Below are 19,698 nucleotides of genomic sequence, written 5' to 3'. Positions count from 1 at the left end.
AATCCAACAATTTCACACATCAAGAGCAGATTAATTGTCATAGGGAGTACTATGACCTTATGAATATCCGTATGAATATATGGGTGTGAGTACGCTCCATAGGGAATCATTTCCAGTCGTTCCATCTGAGTGGGCGTAAGCTTTGGGTTCAATTTGAAATATTGGAGCGGCCTCCAACCAATCGGCTTTGACCATCATATGGGCCATAACCAGTCCAACTCGACCTCCATCGCAGCTACAGTACATTTAGAAAAGAACGTTTGACTTTAGCCAAGAGCCAGGTGGGCATTTACCAGATGAGGGGGGTCTGATGAAAAGAGCCTATCAGGTGGGAGGATTTTGCCCCATAAATGGAGAGAAACACGTTTCAGCTTCTGCAGCTTTTAGTTCAACTCTATTTAAAGTTTTCCTCCGGGGAGAACGCAGTTTTATGAACATTCAATACTAAACTGGAAGAGATGCTTCAAGTAGTGTGTCAAGGGAAGGACATACTTCCAACCAAGATGGCGACCATTCGAGGTGGACAGTGTCCACACTTCTGTTTTAGACCTGTTTGAGAGCATCATCCTGTTTTCTATACTTGACAGTGTGAACGCACTAATGCACTCAAAGTAGTGAGTGTTAGTGCACAAGTACAACATCTGGAACTCAGCATGGCTCATCACTACGTAACACTTTTGTTTGAATATGGATTTTTCAAACAACATACATTGTTTTGATCAGTGAGCTTTAGAGGTGCCGGTAGTTTTTATTAACCTTTGAAGAGGGCCAAGCAGCGACGTTTCCCTGCTCCCACTGTTTATCCTAAGCTAAGCTAATCGTCTCCATCTCCAGACTGAGCTGGCGGGCACGAATGCGAAGTCACTTTATTCATTTAATTCTCTGCAAGAAACTGAATGACCTTGTTTCCCAAAATGGAAACTTCAAGATTATTGGCTCAAATACATTTCACACCAGAGAAAGCCAAACCTAAAAGACGACTATGTCCCTGCATAGATCAGGCGAGTTGTCCAATGTTGTTTGGACAGCAATGACAGATGTAGCTCAGGCGTTGCCTTTTTTTTTTTTAGATCAGAATAAACTGTGGGTTTCCACTGTATAAACACAATATAACACATACACGATACATATTCCTGTATTTATAGCAGGCGTTAGCATCTACACTCTCCCAAAGGCCCACCCTTGAGAGACGTCTTTGTCCGGGTCGGGACGGAGCGCAACCGAACCGAGCGGAGAGCAGCAGGGGTGTCGGATGAGGCGGTGAGGAGTCAGCACGTTGTCGGCCACACAGACAGGGAGGCTGGCGACCGGAGGAGGCAACGCTTCAAAATCTCTGAGTCATCCACCGGCACCAGCCGCTGCACTTCTCCCCTCCTCTGTTGTTTCAGCCGTCAGTCTCAGTGACAGCACGTGCAAATAGAGCTGCTCGGAGTCCGACGGTCAGACCGGGGCTAACTGGGAGAATCCTTCAGCCGCCATGAGTACAGGAGGAGAGTCGAGACACGACGGACATCTCAGAGAGTTCATTAGCGGGTCGAGAGGTTTGAGGGATCTAACCGTGGTGATCTTTATACCTGCGGTCGTAAGACACAACGGCTCTCTGGACAGAAACTCCAAAAAAGACAGAATCTTTGGTGAAGACTACGGCGACCTTTCTGCTGTTTGTTGGCAGCTTTAGATTATTTGCTGTATAAGAAATGATCCAGGAGATAAAGATGAGACAAGAAAAAAACAAAAAACTTCCGAACAAACTCAGAGAGAAACAAATCCCAAACTGTCAAAGACATGTCAACAACTGCAACACAAAGGAATCAGATTTCAGCAGCGATGTGACGTGATTGGTCTATTTTTAGCAGCACGCTCCACCAATGCAGCCGGCGACTGCCAACCGCAAGAAAGATGAAGAGAGGTTGTTTACTCGGGATGATGTTGCCCCATATGAGCACGTCAAGCTCATATTGGTGAGAAAATGTGTTTACTGTATGGCAAGGCAGACAAATTGAAAATATCTACGTCGTGAGAGTTTTCACATAGGCTGCTAGACACAAGAGGGATTTTAAAGGGGAATAACGAAGCAATATTCAGCCTGTGAAAACCGTTGTGCGATCCTCTGAGGGAGCTTTGTTAAGTCGAACAAAATCTGTAAAAAAAACAAAAAAAAAAGAAGAAAGATCCAAAGGTCTGCAGAAAGCCTTTCATTCAGAGAGCTATTTCATCATGAGATCTTGGAAAAGATGAACCGTACATGTTAAAAATCAGCTGAGTAACACCTTCAGGGTGTCGCTCTCTGCACACAGTTTCCTCCTTTAAGATCATTTACCCGATCAGAAAACAAAAAAAACTCAACTAATACAAAGTTTGATCAGTAGATGGCTGCTATATTTATACATTTAGTCCTGGATACGACACAATCAAAGTGCATTATGGGACTAAAAGCCGGGATGTCCAGGCCTCTGACCACTCCCGTGAAGTTCACCAAGTTCATGGGAAACATAAATCACTGTTCCACTTTTGAATGAAGTGTTATTTATTTAGCTACGTTTGATGTAAACACAACACTGACATTGCACAGTCACATTGCAAAGTCAGTATAACAAACGTGTTGATTTGAAGTCCTTCCAGCTTTGTTTCTACTCACTGCTCAGCTCAATGTTGTGCTGTGATCACCAGCCGGTTGCTACCTGTGCAGGTAGTTTCTGGGCTTCTGTTGTCGCCCGCTGCTGCTGGAAACGACACTGACGAGAGCAGCGTAACCGAAACAGTAGTCGCAGGCAGTAAAAAACAAAACACTCTGCGGAAATATGCTAAAATGCTCCAAAGGTGAAGGGACCTGCAGAGTTTTGTGATAATCCTCCGTGGGTTTGCCACGATGAGCAGCACCTTTCATATTATACCCGAACATGTTCATAAACTGTTATCGTGCATTCAGGCAGCTGGGAAGCGTGAAAGTTCCCATTTGGGAACGTCGGACGTAAACAGGACAAATGGCCGAGCCCAGAAAATGCGCTTTATTTCTATTGTTAGAAAACAGAAAAATGTTCCCAACCCAGAGAGGAACTGGAGCTCAGGAGGTCAATATTATACACCATAATATTTCTCCACGTTTTGATGTTTTGATGTTTTTAACAGGAAACACAGATAGCTAACCGTCTGGCTTTTTGTTTTTGAAGCGGGTCGCCTACATTTCCTCCTTTCACCACAAACGCTGCCGTGTCAAGCGACGTCAAACCAACTCGTCAGAGCCCTCAAAGACATTCCCAGCGGGATATTCCCAGTTCCTCATGAATGCACCATACATTTAAAATATTCATTAGTGCATCTATTTAGACATTCACTCATCAAATACTTGTAAAGGAGAAATGTGGTGCTCTAATTTTCAGCGGAGACAGTATTTCCCCCTGATTTTATAACCACTGTGAGTATGTTTCCAGTGTGATATCAAAGATGGGGTCACCGTGGCAACTCCTAAAACATCCTATTTTTGCGTGCCTTCCCTTGTGAGTGTTGCTGGTAGATTTCAAGCATTCTGATCGGGTTCTGGCCAAACAAATAGTCGGAGCACCTTTCGCACGAAACAGACACACAACACGCACACAGAATGTGTTGCTGTCGACTGGTTGAAGGAAACGTGGAGTCGACAGGTGAGCAGGACACCGTAAACTGATTTGCTTTGATCCGCTGGATAGAGAATGACACCAGCGAGATCCGGCTCTCCGAACACAATCAGTGTCTGTTTGCAACCCTCGCATCCTCAGAGGTCAAAGGTCATCAGCCAGCCAAACAACGTCCAGTTCGGGGATATATAGCTGTCTGTCCGAGGCCTCTGTCAAACTGCTGCGCTGGTGAAACCCAATCTGGGCGGACTGTGCTGTGTTGATGATCTCGCCCGTTATGCCAACACTAGATCAGCCTTTTGTTTTTATGGCGATGCACAGCTAAACGAGGGAAACCCGAGACAGGGACTGAGAGTCTATTAATGATACAAAGAGGGACGATGTATGCAGAGAATATGTCTTCGGTAATGTTTCTGGGCGAGGATGAGAATGACAGATGTGGTTCACAACTTACAGACAATGAGAGGCTGTGCAGTCTCACCCCGACGGTATCAATGGGTCCACTCATACATTTAGTCGTGTAAGCAGCATGCCCGGAGGGATGGCGAGGTCACATTTCTGTAGAGACATTTGTGATACCCAGAGGACGAATCCCAACGACTTGGTTGATCCCTTCACTTTTGAACCAGCAAGTCAAAATGGAACTTAACGAGGGAAACATCTCAATATCTTACTTGATGGAGTGGCGCAAAATGTTTTATCGACATTCATGTTCCCCAGAGGATACTGGTGAAGTACCTCAAGCAGCAATACCACCAAGTGCCACTAGAGGTCCTCTCAAGAAATGCAAAGTCAATCATTTTTGTCCATAAGTTATCTCAGTGTTGTTCGCTAAAGTCATTCCTTCTCATCCTCAAAAAGCTGTGTTGTTGAACAAACCGAACAAACAAATGTGTGACATCGGTGTTGCTGCTTGGTCCTACAGCTCTGACTTTGAGCTGCCAGTCAAGATGAGAGATGATGGCAGTGACGCACTGAAAATATTAAGAATGTCTGCAAAATCATAAAATGACTATACTGCAGATTCAAAAGCAGTGGTTTTTTTTTTTTATTATTATTATTCTGACATTTAATTTTATATGTAGAATGTTTATTTTCTATAAAAACATATCACATTTGAATTATTTTTATTAAATGTAATTTCACAAAACATAAACATTGACTTTTGGCGCGCGGCCCTCCATCCGGATTCATTTTCGGCCCTTCATAGGAAGGAATGTCGCCATCTCTGCACTAAACCAGACAGCAAGCTAAACATGAACACGCTCAGCTCAGAGTACCACCGGACGTGTTCAGCTGTGAGACAATCAATCGTCACTGTGTTAGATTTCCCAACAAACTAACGTAGCGTTTATGTTCTGTTTCCCATCAAAGGCTGTTTTGTAAATTGTATTGGGGAGCAGCTGATAAGAGTGTCGCAGCGGACGTCCGTCAGCCGCCTTGTGCCAAGCACAAACATCTGAGCCACGTATCGACTCGTCAGCTTTCTCAGCGAATGTCAGCTCCAAATGTCACTTATAAAGGATAAACATCATCTGTGCTCGTCAGCAGAAGGTCTTTAGTCGATACTGATCGTTTAAACAAACAGATACAGTTCTCGGACTGTCTTGTAGGAGCCACGTTGTCTGTTGTCACAAGCTATTCGAATACAAACATTTTAAAAATGAATTTTCAACAGGATGAATGAGGCCTGGTGCAAATCCAAACTCAGTGTTACCCTGAGAGGCCGCACATCTGCAGTTAAGCTTTGTGTTTGTTGTTCAGAGAGACAGAAAGGCAGGCAGCTGTACTTATAGGGGTTCCCCAAAGCAATTCGTTTTTTCTAAAAATAGCTGCAGCTCTGCCAACCTGGACTCCAGGAAAAAAAAATAAAAAAAAAATCATCATCCCAGGCATGCATTCAAATGAGGAGAGAGACAAAGAGCTCACATGCGGAGCACTCTGGTCTCGTTTGAATGTTGCAACGGCCATCTAATGAGACTAAAAGCTCACATGTTTAGTAATGAAAACCAAAAGGATTACTACGATGAACTAAAGAGCAAAGAGTCCACAGAAAACGATGGAGAACAGCTTTCCTCTGCGTAATTTGCATGTCACCCTTTTCTTGTCTTTGCCCCAGATGTGAGGAGGGAGGAGAGGAAGCAGAGTGTAAAGAGCTGCTCATATGGGCAGCTGTGCCCTGAGAGTCAGCTATAGGTCGCTCAATACTGTGTTCATGTCTGTGTTGTCGGAGGGGAGGGGGAGAGGGGGGGCAGGGTAAAAAAAAAAAAGAAAGAAAAGAAAAGGAAGAAAAAAAAATGATAATAAAAAGAGGACTAAATGCTCCACTAATCCGGCCGTGAATGAGAGCGGCTCGCTGCAGCAGTTCTTTTATGCTCTGTCGATTCCACAGGGGGATAAACACAACGCTGAGCCAGCACCCAGCGCAACCTCACCAACCTCGCTGCACTGCAAACACTGCGGATTACCTCATTTTCTGTCTGTTAACCCATTTAAGCCTACCGACAAATACGGCTGCCAAAAGTGGGCAGAGAGCTTTGGGGGTAACGCAACGCCCCTCTGGCGGCCGCGCCGGAGGTCCCGCGCTGCTCCCTCTCAGCTGGCTGACTTGGAAACAGGCTACGAGATCGTGATGAAGTCACACCGTGTTGGATTTAGGGTAACGTGCTGTGTTGGTGAGTGAGAGCCAGGACTCTTCCTTTGATACGCACATTAAAAGATTACCTGTGAAATCAAGTTTTCATCCAGATTATAGCAATTTTATTTTCTTTATGAACATTGCCACTGATCAAACCCACTGCCTACTCAATAAAATAATCAAGCCGCTGAGTGTTTTTGAAGTATTTGTATTATTTATTTATTTTTTGCTTTAATAATTGGACCGAAAAGAGGAATGCCTCCTTTTTCAGTAGGACTGTACTTTGCAGTTTTCAATTAGCAGATCATTCACTATTGAGAAACTCTTCATGAACTTCAGGGGATTTGTAACTTTTAAATGAACAAACTGTCCAAAAATGGGATACTTTACAGTGTCCGGGTATGTCAGCGGAGGAAGTGCTTCAGGGTCTTGGGCTGCTGTTGCTCCTGTTTTGGCTCTAAATAAAGAAACGCCTGCAAACATCTCTTCAATTAAATGGTGGGAGTGACCACGACAAAAAGTTTGTCGATGTTTTGTCGACCCATCCATCCACCCCACAACATCACCTCACTTCACCCTGCCGTAATTACTACAACCACTAGATGGTGCTGTCACAACTGTCACGCATAACTATGGGTTGTAATGAGCTGCTACCAGTAGGCTTGTTTTTTTATGGGTCTGATGAAAACAGTAAATCCTCCTGGTGAAATGTAGTTTTCATTTAGCAAGATATATTTATTGATACATACAAACTCAATACATCAACTCAAGCTTAAACCGAAAACATGTTTATGTCAGGTCTGTGTCGCCTCTGAAGGGTGAAATGTCATTGAAAGATCAGATTTATAACCTGACCTTGTTTAACATCCTGTTTAATAAGGAATAAACAGACCTTGGGTTAATAAACAACAATAATCGGTGTGTATGACTCCTAATAAGAGTCCGTGTATGTCTATCTATATGTATCGTGCCTGAATTTTCAAGTGACCTCTTTTCAGCATTTCGCTCACCGATGCAAAGTGTTACCATCGAGTCACACCCAGCAACATCAGTCTGGTCTGACAGCCCGTTGCCAGGACGATGCCAAGGGGGAGGAGTCTTTGCAGAGGCCCGGGGATAAGAGTGATGACTTACACAGAGACGAAGGCAGATTACATAATGATAAATAAAGCGTGAGGTGTTTCCTTTCTCGTCCACTCCAGCTGCCTCCTTCTCCTCTGCCTCCATCTTTCCTTTCTGTCCGTTACTCTTTTGCTCTCTGTCTGTTTTCTCTTTCCTTTTCTGACGACCTTTTACGATTTAATAACCTTTTTAATGTTGTCCTCTTTCCTTCTCTCTCACCCTCATTTTCTCCCACCCTCTTTCTCCCTCCCTTGTGCCCTTCTTCCTTCCCTCCTCTGTCTTCCTTTTGCTTCTTCACCTCTTTAACATCCTCCCTACTTTCCTTTATTGCTTCGCCACTCCTCCACGTCCTTCTCCTTTACCCTCATTCCAATATTCTTGTTTACCTTTTTTTCCTCCATCTCTCCCTTTGCCCTTCCTCCTCCCTCCTCCCTCCTCCCTCTCTAGCCTTGAAGGAAAGCCAGCCAGTCTGCAGTGTGATGTATCCTAGCAACAGTATCATCCCACCCATTCAGCATCGGGATAAAACCTAATTCAATTTTTGGATGAAGAGGAGAGAGAGATTGTGATTGGAGGGAGTGGAGGAGGGGAGAGAGGTGTGGGGGGCGGGGGGGGGGTGATCAGCTGATAGCAGATCGTTTTTCTAATGTCAACACCACATCTTCAATTCAAACGTCAAACACTCCGTGGATGGCATCTTTCCTGAGACCTTTTCCACATGTGCCTTTGGTGAAGCATTCTGCATAAAGAAAATAATGACTCCAAAACAAATCCAAGTGAGGATCATAAAGTGATAAAGACATCCTCAGTTTAATATCTAAAGATGCATTTGGTGTTCTGTGCGGCCCTGGGACACACTGGATAGATGTGTCCTGCTCAAATCCGTCTTAAATTGCTCTTTCTAAAGAACATTTCCACAAGCTTGATTGATATTTGTCCGTTGCATTGAAAGCCTTGGTGAATAAATATTGGGTGAAAGCAGTGTTAGTTCTCATCTCTCTCGGGGTCACGCAGTAATGGACAACGTCAGCGGAAAAATCACAAATACCGCAGAAAGCGACGGTAATGGAAAAAGTAGAAATGCTTTTTATTTTTCTCCCTGGTGTCTCATGTCAGCGATGGAACCTAAGGATCGGACGTGGACTCAGTATGTTGGTCGTAAAAGCTTCATCAGGAGGGAGGCCTGTTGTGGAAAAGGTTTGAGGACACTGACTGTGATATTCTTGGGAACATCTTCTCGAATACGTTGACACCTGCCAGATGTTTAAGACTTCAAATCTGCCCCACCAGCCCAGAAAAGCTATACAAAAAAACAACAACATATTGCTAACAAGTCAACTCCTGAAGGGGATTACATCGTCTCTAAAAGGGCCGTCTCTTTCAGACAGTCTAATCATGATGGTGGTGAAAACTCTCTCCCCGCCTCCTCCTGTAAATAATACAGATCTAACTACTGCAGATGTAGATAAACATGTAAGGACATATCTGAGGGCAGGTTACATCATAACATTCATTCAATTCAGCTCCTTGTAAGGAACGACCACAAAACCAAGAGGACATTTGGAGACATTAATGATTAAAGATGCCAAAAAAAAAAAAAAGACTTCTTTGCTGCTCTCAGTTTGGATAACTCCGCTGGCTGAAGTGATGATTAATAATACAGAATCCATCAAACGTGCAAAAGGTAGCGGTTTATTAACTGCTGAAAAATGTCTCCTGGAACTACTGAACTGTGTGTGTGTGTGTGTGTGTGTGTGTGTGTGTGTGTGTGTGTGTGTGTGTGTGTGTGTGTGTGTGTGTGTGTGTGTGTGTGTGTGTGTGTGTGTGGGAGGGGGGGGGGTCCAGGTAAAAGACAAAAAGAGACATAAAAAGCATGTATTCCCAAGTTCTGTCGCTTGACGAACATCAGCCCCTGAGTTGTGCTGTGACCACCGGTAGGTGTTCATCTGAGATTTCACCAGGAACCTGAAACTTGAGTTTTGAGTAAAATGTTTGGGGAACAGAGAAAAGGAAGCGAGTCAAACCCTGCAAAAAAAAAAGAAGGGGGGCTGGCAGAACACGACGATTGTGTTGTTGAGGACGAGAAACTCGTGTGTTTTCATCAGCGTGTTGTCACGTCGGAGGACCGAAGTGACAACACGCCACAGCTCAGGTGGTTTGAACCGCATGTTTCCCCCCTCAGGCCGATCAGGTCTGAATTCACGGTGAACAACCCAGCGAATGTCAAAGAAGACCTACCTGGCTGTCCGCCGCCTGACTCTTCGGTCTCCTTCTGTCCTTCTTGAAAGGTGAATGTCACTCGGAGCGCTGCCGCCGCCGCCTGACGCGACGCGCTGCTTTATTGACACAGATTTCTGAAACACTTCAAGGGTCTCCGATGCTGATTTTTGTTTGTTTTTTAGTTTAACGCAAAAGTTGTACACATTGTGTACCGCGGCTCACAACAACGGGTGCAACTTCAAATGTCGTTTTTGAAGTGGTGTAGCTCAAAGTGGTTCCTCACAGAGGTCACGGGCCTCCTTCCTGATACGTGCACATCAGCTTCTCATTGCTCCTTGGACGCTCCGATCCTCAGTTCAACCCTGAGCCCGGCCCACAAATGCCCTTATCTTTGTGAGTGAATACAGAGCTGGAGAACGTCCATTTCATGTTCCCATAATGTGACGTATAAATCCGGGACACGCATGTCTGCCGTCTCCTCTAAACTCCTGCTGCCTGTGAGATTCTGTGTGTCCGATCACTAGGTTTTATATCCTTCTCACAGTCCCGTGCTCGCCGTGTACTTTATGACCTGGCCGGTATTAAAGCTGCATCGGTGTGTTTGGTGTAAACTCACTTCTTATCTATCATTTTCTATCACCTACCAACAGCTCTTCTTACTTTTGCTCCTGTGTGTGTTATGTTATGTCATGGAAAACCCCTCAAAACACGACAGCAGTTTGGACTTGTGCATCTGTTGTCCCGTGTACGTTTGTGCCATTCTTGGTTTTATGATTTCTCTCGCCTTTTAAAAAGAGATCTTATGTCATGGAAATTCATAAATAAATGAAAAAACAAAGGCACCCTGTGAACATTGGAATGACTCCTTCACAAAAGGCTGAGGATGGGAACCTTCATAGTGTACGGCAGCTTCATAACAGAAAAGTAAAATAGTCCAAGTTTAAATATAATTGGGAAAAAAAGAAGAAGATGTTTTTGTCAGCATTAGCCCGAATATCTCCCGGATTTCTTGCCTCGTTTGCACGAAGAAGTCGGCATGACACGGGCACTTGGTATTAATGTTGGCATTACTTTGATGGAAGCCAACATAACAGAGAAGCCTCGGTGTGTTTTGTATGAATTAAGGATGAGAAGGTGGCTGGACAGCCGAGCGCCGCGGTGTGGCTGCAGGTCTCCGGAGACAGGAACCAGGAGGAGGAGGAGGCTTCGCCGGGCACCGCTGAGGCTTACTGAAATGTCAAAGCTCTAAATTTACAAAACAGATGAAGATGAAGGAAGCTGTGGTGCCTGCGCAGTGTCTTCCTCACCCTGAAAGCAGCAGGAGGTCGTGGTGGATGTGGGTAAACGTCTAATGATGCTGTACAACTGTGGTACAGCCTTACTCACGTTGCAACAGATTCACGTTCTGTTCAAAAGTACTCGTGACAAAAATGACAGTTAAAAAATATGTGTGAATTAGTCACAAAAATATATATATTTTTTATATTATTATTATTATTATTGTTTGATCTTTCAGTGACTTTTCAGTTAAAAATGACTTTTCTGACCATCAGTGCAGTAACATATAAAACATTGTGCTTGTATTGAGTTAATTAAATAATTAATTCAAATCCAGTCAAACGTGATCTGCTCTAATAACTGACACATTTATTACCGAAAAAGATGCGATCAAGAATGAAAAGAACTTTAGTTACAACAGTTACTGTTACCAAGTGAAAAGGTTCCGTTATTACAGCCTGTATGTACAATATGTACTCATATACAATATACTGCACGTGAATATAAGTACTGCATAGAAACAAAAATGTGCATCGTGTTTTACATTTAAAGAATTTTCCATTAAACAAACATGAAGTGCAACTTTGAACGTTATCCTCTGAAACTACAGCAATGAGGGAGGAAGTGATTACTTCCAGGTTGAGATCGTTGCTTTGTGTTTATTTTTATGGTTCAACGTCATATGACTAAAACAGAAAGCGAAAGTAACTCGGAGAGTCAGTCGACCTCCACAGCGGAGGCAGATATTTACTCTCTTACTAAAATATTAAACTTGCTCGAACAATAAACTCGACTCCACAAGGAAATCTGTGACGGGCACGGGTAAGTGAAGATAATTCAAAATGGAATAAACCGTTTAAAGCAGCCTCTGTGTGTCGATACTGTCTGTAAATAGAAGTACTGGATGGAAACTTTGGGCCACGTTCACCAATATTTTCTTTGCCATTTTTCTTGAATTTGTTCTGAAAAGATTCACGACGTGTTGTTAGACTCCGGATTTGTTCGCACCCGTGCGTGTTTCTGTATTTATGAACGTCGCAAGTTGAAATCGTGCCAGTTGTGCTGAAAGGGTTTTGATCTCAGACGGTGCTGGACACCCAAACACCGACAGACGGACTCGACGCCGGTTCCAACCCCACAATTTAAAAAGTTCAAATACACCGAAACCTCTTTGTTTGTTTTGATTTAGTGATGTGTTTCCTTCTTGATGTGAATTGTAATATTTCAAGAATCGCTGTAAAAGTCAAATTAATTGTAATTTACTAACAAGCAATTCACTGCTGTCAAACCTGGACATCAAAGCTGTTGTCCGGTAGTAGTGATTATTCAAAACCGTGATGCTTTGTAAAGCAATGGAAATAATTATTCCAATTAGGAATCCTAAAAATATCTTTGCAGATTAAATGCTATAATGTTATACAAGTTTAAAGTTTAGGAAAAACTACATCAGAGGATTTTATAAAGAAATGTCTTCTTAAGAACAGTTGGTGAATGAGGATTATTGTTTGGGAAGCTGTGTATTAGATGTTAGATAAAAACGTACATTGTGCTTTACAATAAAATCATTTTATAAGCGAGGAACTGACTACTTCCTGGTGCAGATAGCATTCCTGTGTGTCTGTTTATAAAAGCCCTCTTTATCTTTTTTATTTGATTATTTTATTCCCACAACAATCTGAGCAGAGATCAATGTCCAGAGTTAGAATGGAAGTTACATAAAGATAAAGTCATACCGTCCCGCTGTCCTGCCGTAATAATCATGTGCACATCAGGAGGTGGAAGTCAAATATGAACAGTTTACCTGCAATAAGAGGCAAAGTTCAGAGTAAGAGTGTTTCAACATCGCGTGACTGACGGGGAAACAGAAAGTAACTCAGTCAGCAGAACGGCAGCTGAGGAGGTTATTTAGTCTCCAACGAAATAATCCTGGTTCAACAAAGACCTCGACTACGCGATAAAATCTTTGACAAGTAAAGATAACTCAAGATGAAGCGTTTAAACAACCAACGTGAACATATTAAACTCTCTCCAGATGGGAAATTCCCCTTTTAACATTTTTGCTCTTCGTTACTGATTTCAAAGGTTTCGAAGGAATTAAACGAAACGACGTTTCCTTTTATTCACCGATTTCAGTGTCGATATATTTCATCGAAAGGTTGATCGTTTGCTTTATTCAAGCGTTGTTTTCTCCCACTTCCCCTCTTGCTCTCCGTTCGGTTCCAGACATGGCGACCGCCGGCAGCCTCCTCTGTGAAGATCAGTTCCTGTGCTCCATCTGCCTGGAGGTGTTCACCGACCCGGTCACCATACCGTGCGGACACAACTTCTGCAAGACGTGCATCACCGACGCCTGGAACGTCGACGTGCCGCGCCGCTGCCCGTTGTGTAAGGGAGAGTTTTACACGCGACCGCAGCTGCACGTCAACACCTTCATCTCGGAGATGGCGGCGAAGTTCAAAGAAATGAGCGAAGGAAGCGTGAAAGAGGAGGTCAGACCGGAGCGACCGCGCGGCGGAGCCCGAGTGGTCTCGTGCGACGTCTGCACCGAGAACAAAGCCGAAGCCGCCAAGTCCTGCCTGGTGTGTCTGACCTCCTACTGCGAGGCTCACCTGGAGCCTCACCGCAGGCTCGCCGGCCTGAAGAGGCACAAGCTGATCGAGCCCGCCGCCAACCTGGAGGTCAGGGTGTGCGCGAAGCACGACCGGCCGCTGGAGCACTTCTGCAGGACCGACCGGGCGTACGTGTGTCAGTTCTGCACGGAGACGGATCACAAGGAGCATCGGGTCGTCCCGCTGAGGGAAGAGTACGACGGGAGGAAGGCCGAGCTGGGGACGGAGGAAGGTCGAGTCCGGCGGATGATCGCGGCGAGACGAGCGAAGACGGAGGAGCTCAAACTCTCGGTGAAGCGCAGCAAAGACGACGCCGACAGAGAGACGGCGGCCGGCGTCGAGGTCTTCACGGCTCTGGTCCGGTCGGCGGAGAGAAGTCTGGTTCAGCTCCTGCTCGCCGTCGAAGAGAAGCAGAGAGCGACGAAGAAGCAGGCGGAGGCCTTCATCGAGGAGCTGGAGGAGGAAATCTCTGCGCTGCTGAAGACGAGGTCGGAGCTGGAGCAGCTCTTGCGCACCGAAGACCACCTGGACCTCCTCCAGAGGTCCCCGTCTCGGACTCCGGCTCCACCCGCCAAAGACTGGACGCAGGTCCGAGTCCCGGCGTCGTACGAGGAGACCGTGAGGAGAACGATGACTCGGCTGCAGGAGGCGCTCACCGAAGACGTGAAGAAACTGTGCGCTGACGTGGATCTGAAGAGAGCCCAGCGGTACGCGGTGGAAGTGACTCTCCATCCGGAAACGGCGCATCCTAAACTCGTCCTGTCCGACGACGGGAAGCAGGTGTCTTTTTGTAAGAAGGGACAGAATCTGTCAGAGAACCCCGAGAGGTATACTTACTATCCAAACGTGTTGGGGAAGCAGAGCTTCTCCTCAGGGAAATCTTACTTTGCGGTTAGTGTTCACGGGAAAACTGCGTGGGATTTAGGAGTGGCCAGAGAGTCGGTGAAGAGGAAGGGAAAGAACCCGCTGTGTCCCCGGAACGGCTACTGGACGGTGTGGCTGAGAAACGGAAAGGACTACGACGCCAACACCAGCCCGCCGGTCCGTCTCTCTCTGATGTCCAAGCCTCAGAAGATCGGGGTGTTCGTGGACTACGACGAGGGCGTGGTCTCGTTCTACGACGCGGACGGCGCGAGTCTCATCTACTCTTTCACCGGCTGTAACTTCACTGAGAAGCTCCTCCCCTTCTTCAGTCCCTGTCACGAAGACGGAGGCGGAAACTCTGCTCCTATGATCATCTGTCCTGTTCGTCACGACCCGTAGACCGATCGGCACGTTTTTCAGGGTACGTGTTTAAAGTCTAAAGAGTTCAATTTCAATGCTTCAAGAACGCTTGTTCTTTGGATACCTTTATTCCTTCATTTGCATATTTCCTTTTCTCCTTCCAGTTCCACTGAACTTATCAACAACTTGTTTTTCCTGATGTCCTTCCTCCCTTATTTCAACAACTTGGACTTTCTTTCGATTTCATCTTGTCCTCCTTTCTTTCCCTCCCTCATCCTACCGACTTCTTTCCTTCCTTCGTTATTCCAGCCCTCCTCCTCTCTGTCCTGTCCTCCTCCTCTCTGTCCTGTCCTCTCTGTCTCTGTCCTCCTCCTCCTCCTCCTCTCATGGACGAACTGCCAGCGTGTCGTTGCCGAGCACCCGAGCGGAGTAAGAAAGGTGCAGGGAGGGTTGATATCAGATGTTTTGTTGTTATCTGAGAGGGACAGGAAGGACTGTTCTGCTCTCTCAACCCTCGTCCACGTCCTTGACGAGGGAACGACAGCCGGGACATCGAACAACTGTACAGATAAACCAGGGAAGGACGAGCTGGACGTCTCTTAAAGACTTCTGAGGAGGACGTTTTAATCAAATCCAAAGACACTGGTCAATTATCATCACTGCTTTCCAGAAATCGTAAAGTATCTTAGGTAAATATAATGTAAACCGATTATGATGTGATTTTCTCTAGATTTAATCCTCTTTAATCCCTTTTTAAAGATGTGTCTGTGCACTTGTGATGGACATTGTATCCTTATAATAAACTAATAATAGTTTACAACCTAAAACACAAGTATAAAGGTTTTATTAAAATGATAATGTTATGTTGCCGTCTCTTCTTATTTCCTGTTTACATCTCCACTCAAACCATCAAATTAATCAACAGGGACAAGAACAACAAAAACCAGCGTGGAAGCAACCGATTTGTCCGTTATGTTTTTCCTCTTCTTTCATTTTAACCATGTTTTATGTTCTTTGTGCCAAAACGTGACCAAAAAACAAAAAAACAAAACCTGATTCCAAAATAAAAGGTTGGGAAATTATTCAGAGGACGTCAAACTAAACATTTCCTGATAAATCCCTGTGACAGTTTGATCCCTTGATGTTGCTGCAACACAGTCACAGCTGTTAACCTCTGGATGCTGGGAGAGCCGGGGATTATGTGTGTTGCTCAAGGGCAACTGAAATGGCCGCCGATGAGACGATCGCCGGAGGTGAAGCGGCAGCAGCAGCGGCGCAGCCTCGATCCTCCTCAACCTCCCGACAACCCGCCAGATTAGTGGAGAAAGTAGTGACCCAGATGTGAGGGGTCACAGCTGGATGGGAATGCGTGCGGCTCGGGAAATAACACCGAGAGGCCAATCAGTTAAAACAGACTGGTTTGGAGCTGGATGGAGGCTCTGCTGCCCCCTCTGGTGGTGCTCGACTCGTTTCAACACGTTTCAAACCGCAAAGGATCCGTTTTATCACTCCATATGCCGACATCATCATGTTGATATCAGCTGATTGAAATATGTTAGAAGACATGGGACTAATGAGCTCCACAGAAACACCTTCTGGTACTTTACACAACAATCTGGACCTGTTCATTTGACCTTTAATCTAATTATTATTCACTACACGTCTATGACCTGTTCACCACGACTGACTGCAGCTCCACACACCGGTATGAATGTCCATCTATATGGCAGGCAGACAGACAGGCAGGCAGGCAGGCAGGCAGACAGACAGACAGACAGACACAGACAGACAGGCAGGCAGACAGACAGGCAGGCAGGCAGACAGACAGGCAGGCAGGCAGACAGACAGACAGACACAGACAGGCACAGACAGACAGGTAGGCAGGCAGACAGACAGACAGATAGGCAGGCAGGCAGGCAGACAGGCAGGCACAGACAGACAGGCAGATAGGCAGGCAGGCAGACAGGCAGGCAGGCAAACAGACAGACAGGCAGGCACAGACAGACAGACAGACAGACAGGCAGGCAGGTAGACAAACAGACAGGCAGGCACAGACAGACAAACAGGCAGGCAGACAGACAGACAGACAGACAGGCAGACAGACAGACAGGCAGGTAGACAGGCAGACAAACAGACAGGCAGGCACAGACAGACAGACAGACAGGCAGACAGACAGACAGGCAGATAGGCAGGTAGACAGGCAGACAAACAGACAGGCAGGCACAGACAGACAGACAGACAGACAGACAGGCAGGTAGACAGGCAGACAAACAGACAGGCAGGCACAGACAGACAGACAGACAGGCAGACAGACAGACAGGCAGATAGGCAGACAGACAGGCAGACAAACAGACAGACAGACAGACAGACAGACAGACAGAAGACCATTCACAGTTTAGAATCACCAACCTCCACAGCTTGCGTGTCCTGGAGCCAACATGTAAAAATACAAAGACCAATAATAAAAACATTGAATCCTGAAGTGACTCTTTAAGGCTTTTCTCACTTGAAATGGACGGCTTTGTTTTCCCGTTGCTCAGCTTGAGCATGAGCTCATCACAGAGGAGTGAAATATGGTTTGTCATGACCGAGAAAACAATACAAAAAAACCCTAAAACTAAATCTGATTTCAATCTGAGCCATTTCCATCCGTCCTTCATTCAGTGATTTCCCTCCATGTTTTCAGGGCCGTTTCAATCCTTTATCTTCTGCACAGTCTTCCCTTCATTTATATTTCACTATTTACTTTTCGGATGTTATTTAGATTAGCAACCCGGAGTCGAGGCCTGCGTTAGGACTTCGGTTTGTTGATGCGCTCTTCCTTTAACCACCCACACCTTTAATTCCTCTGCATGACGCTGAAACATTGAACCTGGAACAGACGCTGGTACGAAGACGTGATCTTAACAGTGATGACAGCGAACGTCCTTCGTGTGACATCAGTGAACAGACAGAAGACGTGCGTGTCATTTGTTTTTATTGTGTTATGTTACATGTGTCCATAAACTTCCAGGAAGCTATAGTTGCCATGGAGATACAGTAATATTCAGGTACTCGGACATGAAAAAGGGTTTGTGTGTGTGTGTGTGTGTGAGGGGGGGGGGGGTTAACATCGACAGTGAACACAAGTTGAGGACAATCACTTGTGAGTGAAGACGAGTGGAATAAAACCAACCGTGTTAAAATCATTTTTGAAAAAACATGGAAGAAGAAAAGAGAACAAGTGATCTGAAGCTACGAGCGCGAAAGAAAACACATTCAAAATAAACGCCACATAGAAAAGAGGAATAAATAAAATGTATTATTTTTTACAGACACGGCAACAACAGCAGACGGCAGAGACGTTTGTTTCCCTCTGAATGTTGGTGTGGGAGACAGCCAGAGAGAGACAGAGAGACGAGGACGACGGCGGAGAGGACACGGTCTCTCCCTCCCTCTCTTCTGTGGCAGGAATCAGCATCCGGAAAAGAAAAAAAAAAAAACAACCTACGGGTGCGTTACCATGGCGACGCTTCAGGAGGAGGAGGAGGAGGGGGGGGGCAGGAGGGGGGGGGGCGGCTCGCGGAGCCGGACTCTTCTCCTTCGTTTTCCCCTCTAAGGCTTCGTATGGCACGTCCACTCCAAAAACACTACGCTGACTACAGCTGCAGGTCCAAGCCCCCCCCCCCACACACACCGCTGACCCCCTCCACCCCATCACCGCTGACCCCCCTCCCCCCCATCACTGCTGACCCCCCTCCACCCCATCACCGCTGACCCCCCTCCACCCCATCACCGCTGACCCCCCACCACCCCATCACTGCTGACCCCCTCCCCCCACACCGCTGACCCCCCTCCACCCCATCACCGCTGACCCCCCCCCCCACACCGCTGACCCCCCTCCACCCCATCTCACCCGTCCCACCCGACTCTAGAAGGCACTGATTTATATTTCTCCACATTCGAACATCTGGATTCTCTCTTTTAACGATTGAGGCAATGAGGATGCACAAAATAACACATGTAGAGATTAGAGATGCACACGGGGCCGGCCTGGTGACGGGGCGGGGCGGGGCGGGGCGGGACGGGGGACGGGGGGCTCCCGCCAACGCTACCGGTCTCTGTCTTCATACCTGTTGTTGGCGTTAGGAAGTTTTCATCGCGTAACAGTCAGCTGACGGCGGAGGCAATCGGATATGTAAACGTCGACAAGGCTAACATCATGACAGGCGAAGACAAACACAAAATCAATGCTCAGACGCGGATCGTTTTTGAACGGCCGAAATTCGATTATTCATGGTTGTTGTTATCGACTCGCACCTCGGGATTAAATCCTGTTTGTCAAAATGGGTTCTAATGTGCTGCCTTCATCCTCGGTGGGAAAGCAAATGTGGTTTCCAAGCTAACGATGCAGTGAACTAACTGGATTACTGGAAGGAGTTTGGGTTTTATGTGCAGCAACGCTACAAAGTCCACAACCGCTGTCCCACTGTCCCCACTGTCCCCACAGTCCCCACAGTCACCACTGTCCCCACTGTCACCACAGTCCCCCCTGTCCCCACTGTCCCTACAGTCACCACTGTCCCCACTGTCACCACAGTCCCTACAGTCACCACTGTCCCCACAGTCACCACTGTCCCCACTGTCACCACAGTCCCTACAGTCACCACTGTCCCCAGTCACCACTGTCCCCAGTGTCCCCACAGTCACCACTGTCCCTACAGTCTCACAGTCCCCACAGTCACCACTGTCCCCCCTGTCCCCACAGTCACCACTGTCCCCACAGTCACCACTGTCCCTACAGTCACCACAATCCCCAGTCACCACTGTCCCACTGTCCCTACAGTCACCACTGTCCCCACAGTCCCACAGTCACCACTGTCCCCACAGTCCCTACAGTCACCACTGTCCCCAGTGTCCCCACAGTCACCACTGTCCCTACAGTCACCACTGTCCCCACAGTCACCACTGTCCCTACAGTCACCACAATCCCCAGTCACCACTGTCCCACTGT

The 19,698-nt window shown here is 46.4% G+C and overlaps 2 protein-coding genes across 6 annotated transcripts in view; one reads left to right on the top strand and one right to left on the bottom strand.

Moving 5' to 3' along the window:
* Positions 1-11,519: 11,519 nt before the first annotated feature.
* LOC138629473 (E3 ubiquitin-protein ligase TRIM21-like) lies at positions 11,520-15,562 on the top strand. 3 transcript variants are annotated; one of them, XM_069713200.1, is made up of 3 exons: positions 11,520-11,694; positions 13,096-14,766; positions 15,015-15,562. In XM_069713200.1, exon 2 carries the CDS (start codon positions 13,098-13,100, stop codon positions 14,742-14,744), a length of 1,647 nt encoding a protein of 548 aa, XP_069569301.1. In that variant the 5' UTR covers positions 11,520-11,694; positions 13,096-13,097; the 3' UTR covers positions 14,745-14,766; positions 15,015-15,562. The 3 variants fall into 3 exon arrangements, with proteins under 3 accessions (XP_069569301.1, XP_069569300.1, XP_069569299.1); XM_069713199.1 differs by having other exon boundaries at positions 14,870-15,562; XM_069713198.1 differs by having other exon boundaries at positions 13,096-15,562.
* A 3,600-nt stretch (positions 15,563-19,162) lies between these two features.
* osbpl8 (oxysterol binding protein-like 8) overlaps positions 19,163-19,698 on the bottom strand; it is a 101,118-nt gene continuing 100,582 nt past the window's right edge. Inside the window, exons 25-26 of one of the 3 annotated variants that reach the window (XR_011311556.1) lie at positions 19,389-19,622; positions 19,163-19,353 (exon numbers count right to left, since the gene is read on the bottom strand). The gene's annotated coding sequence lies outside the window, so the exon portion shown is untranslated. Of the gene's footprint in view, positions 19,354-19,388; positions 19,659-19,698 lie in introns of all 3 variants that reach the window. The other 2 variants (XR_011311557.1, XR_011311558.1) reach the window with 2 other exon arrangements.

The sequence above is a fragment of the Brachyistius frenatus genome, unplaced genomic scaffold (assembly GCF_029030835.1).
Source record: "Brachyistius frenatus isolate BFR_SWC_R1_liver_20210118 unplaced genomic scaffold, ASM2903083v1 Contig_116, whole genome shotgun sequence".
Lineage (NCBI taxonomy): Eukaryota > Metazoa > Chordata > Actinopteri > Embiotocidae > Brachyistius > Brachyistius frenatus.
The sequence above is the reverse complement of the archived record's forward strand: the minus strand, read 5'-3'. Positions and strand labels throughout refer to the sequence as shown.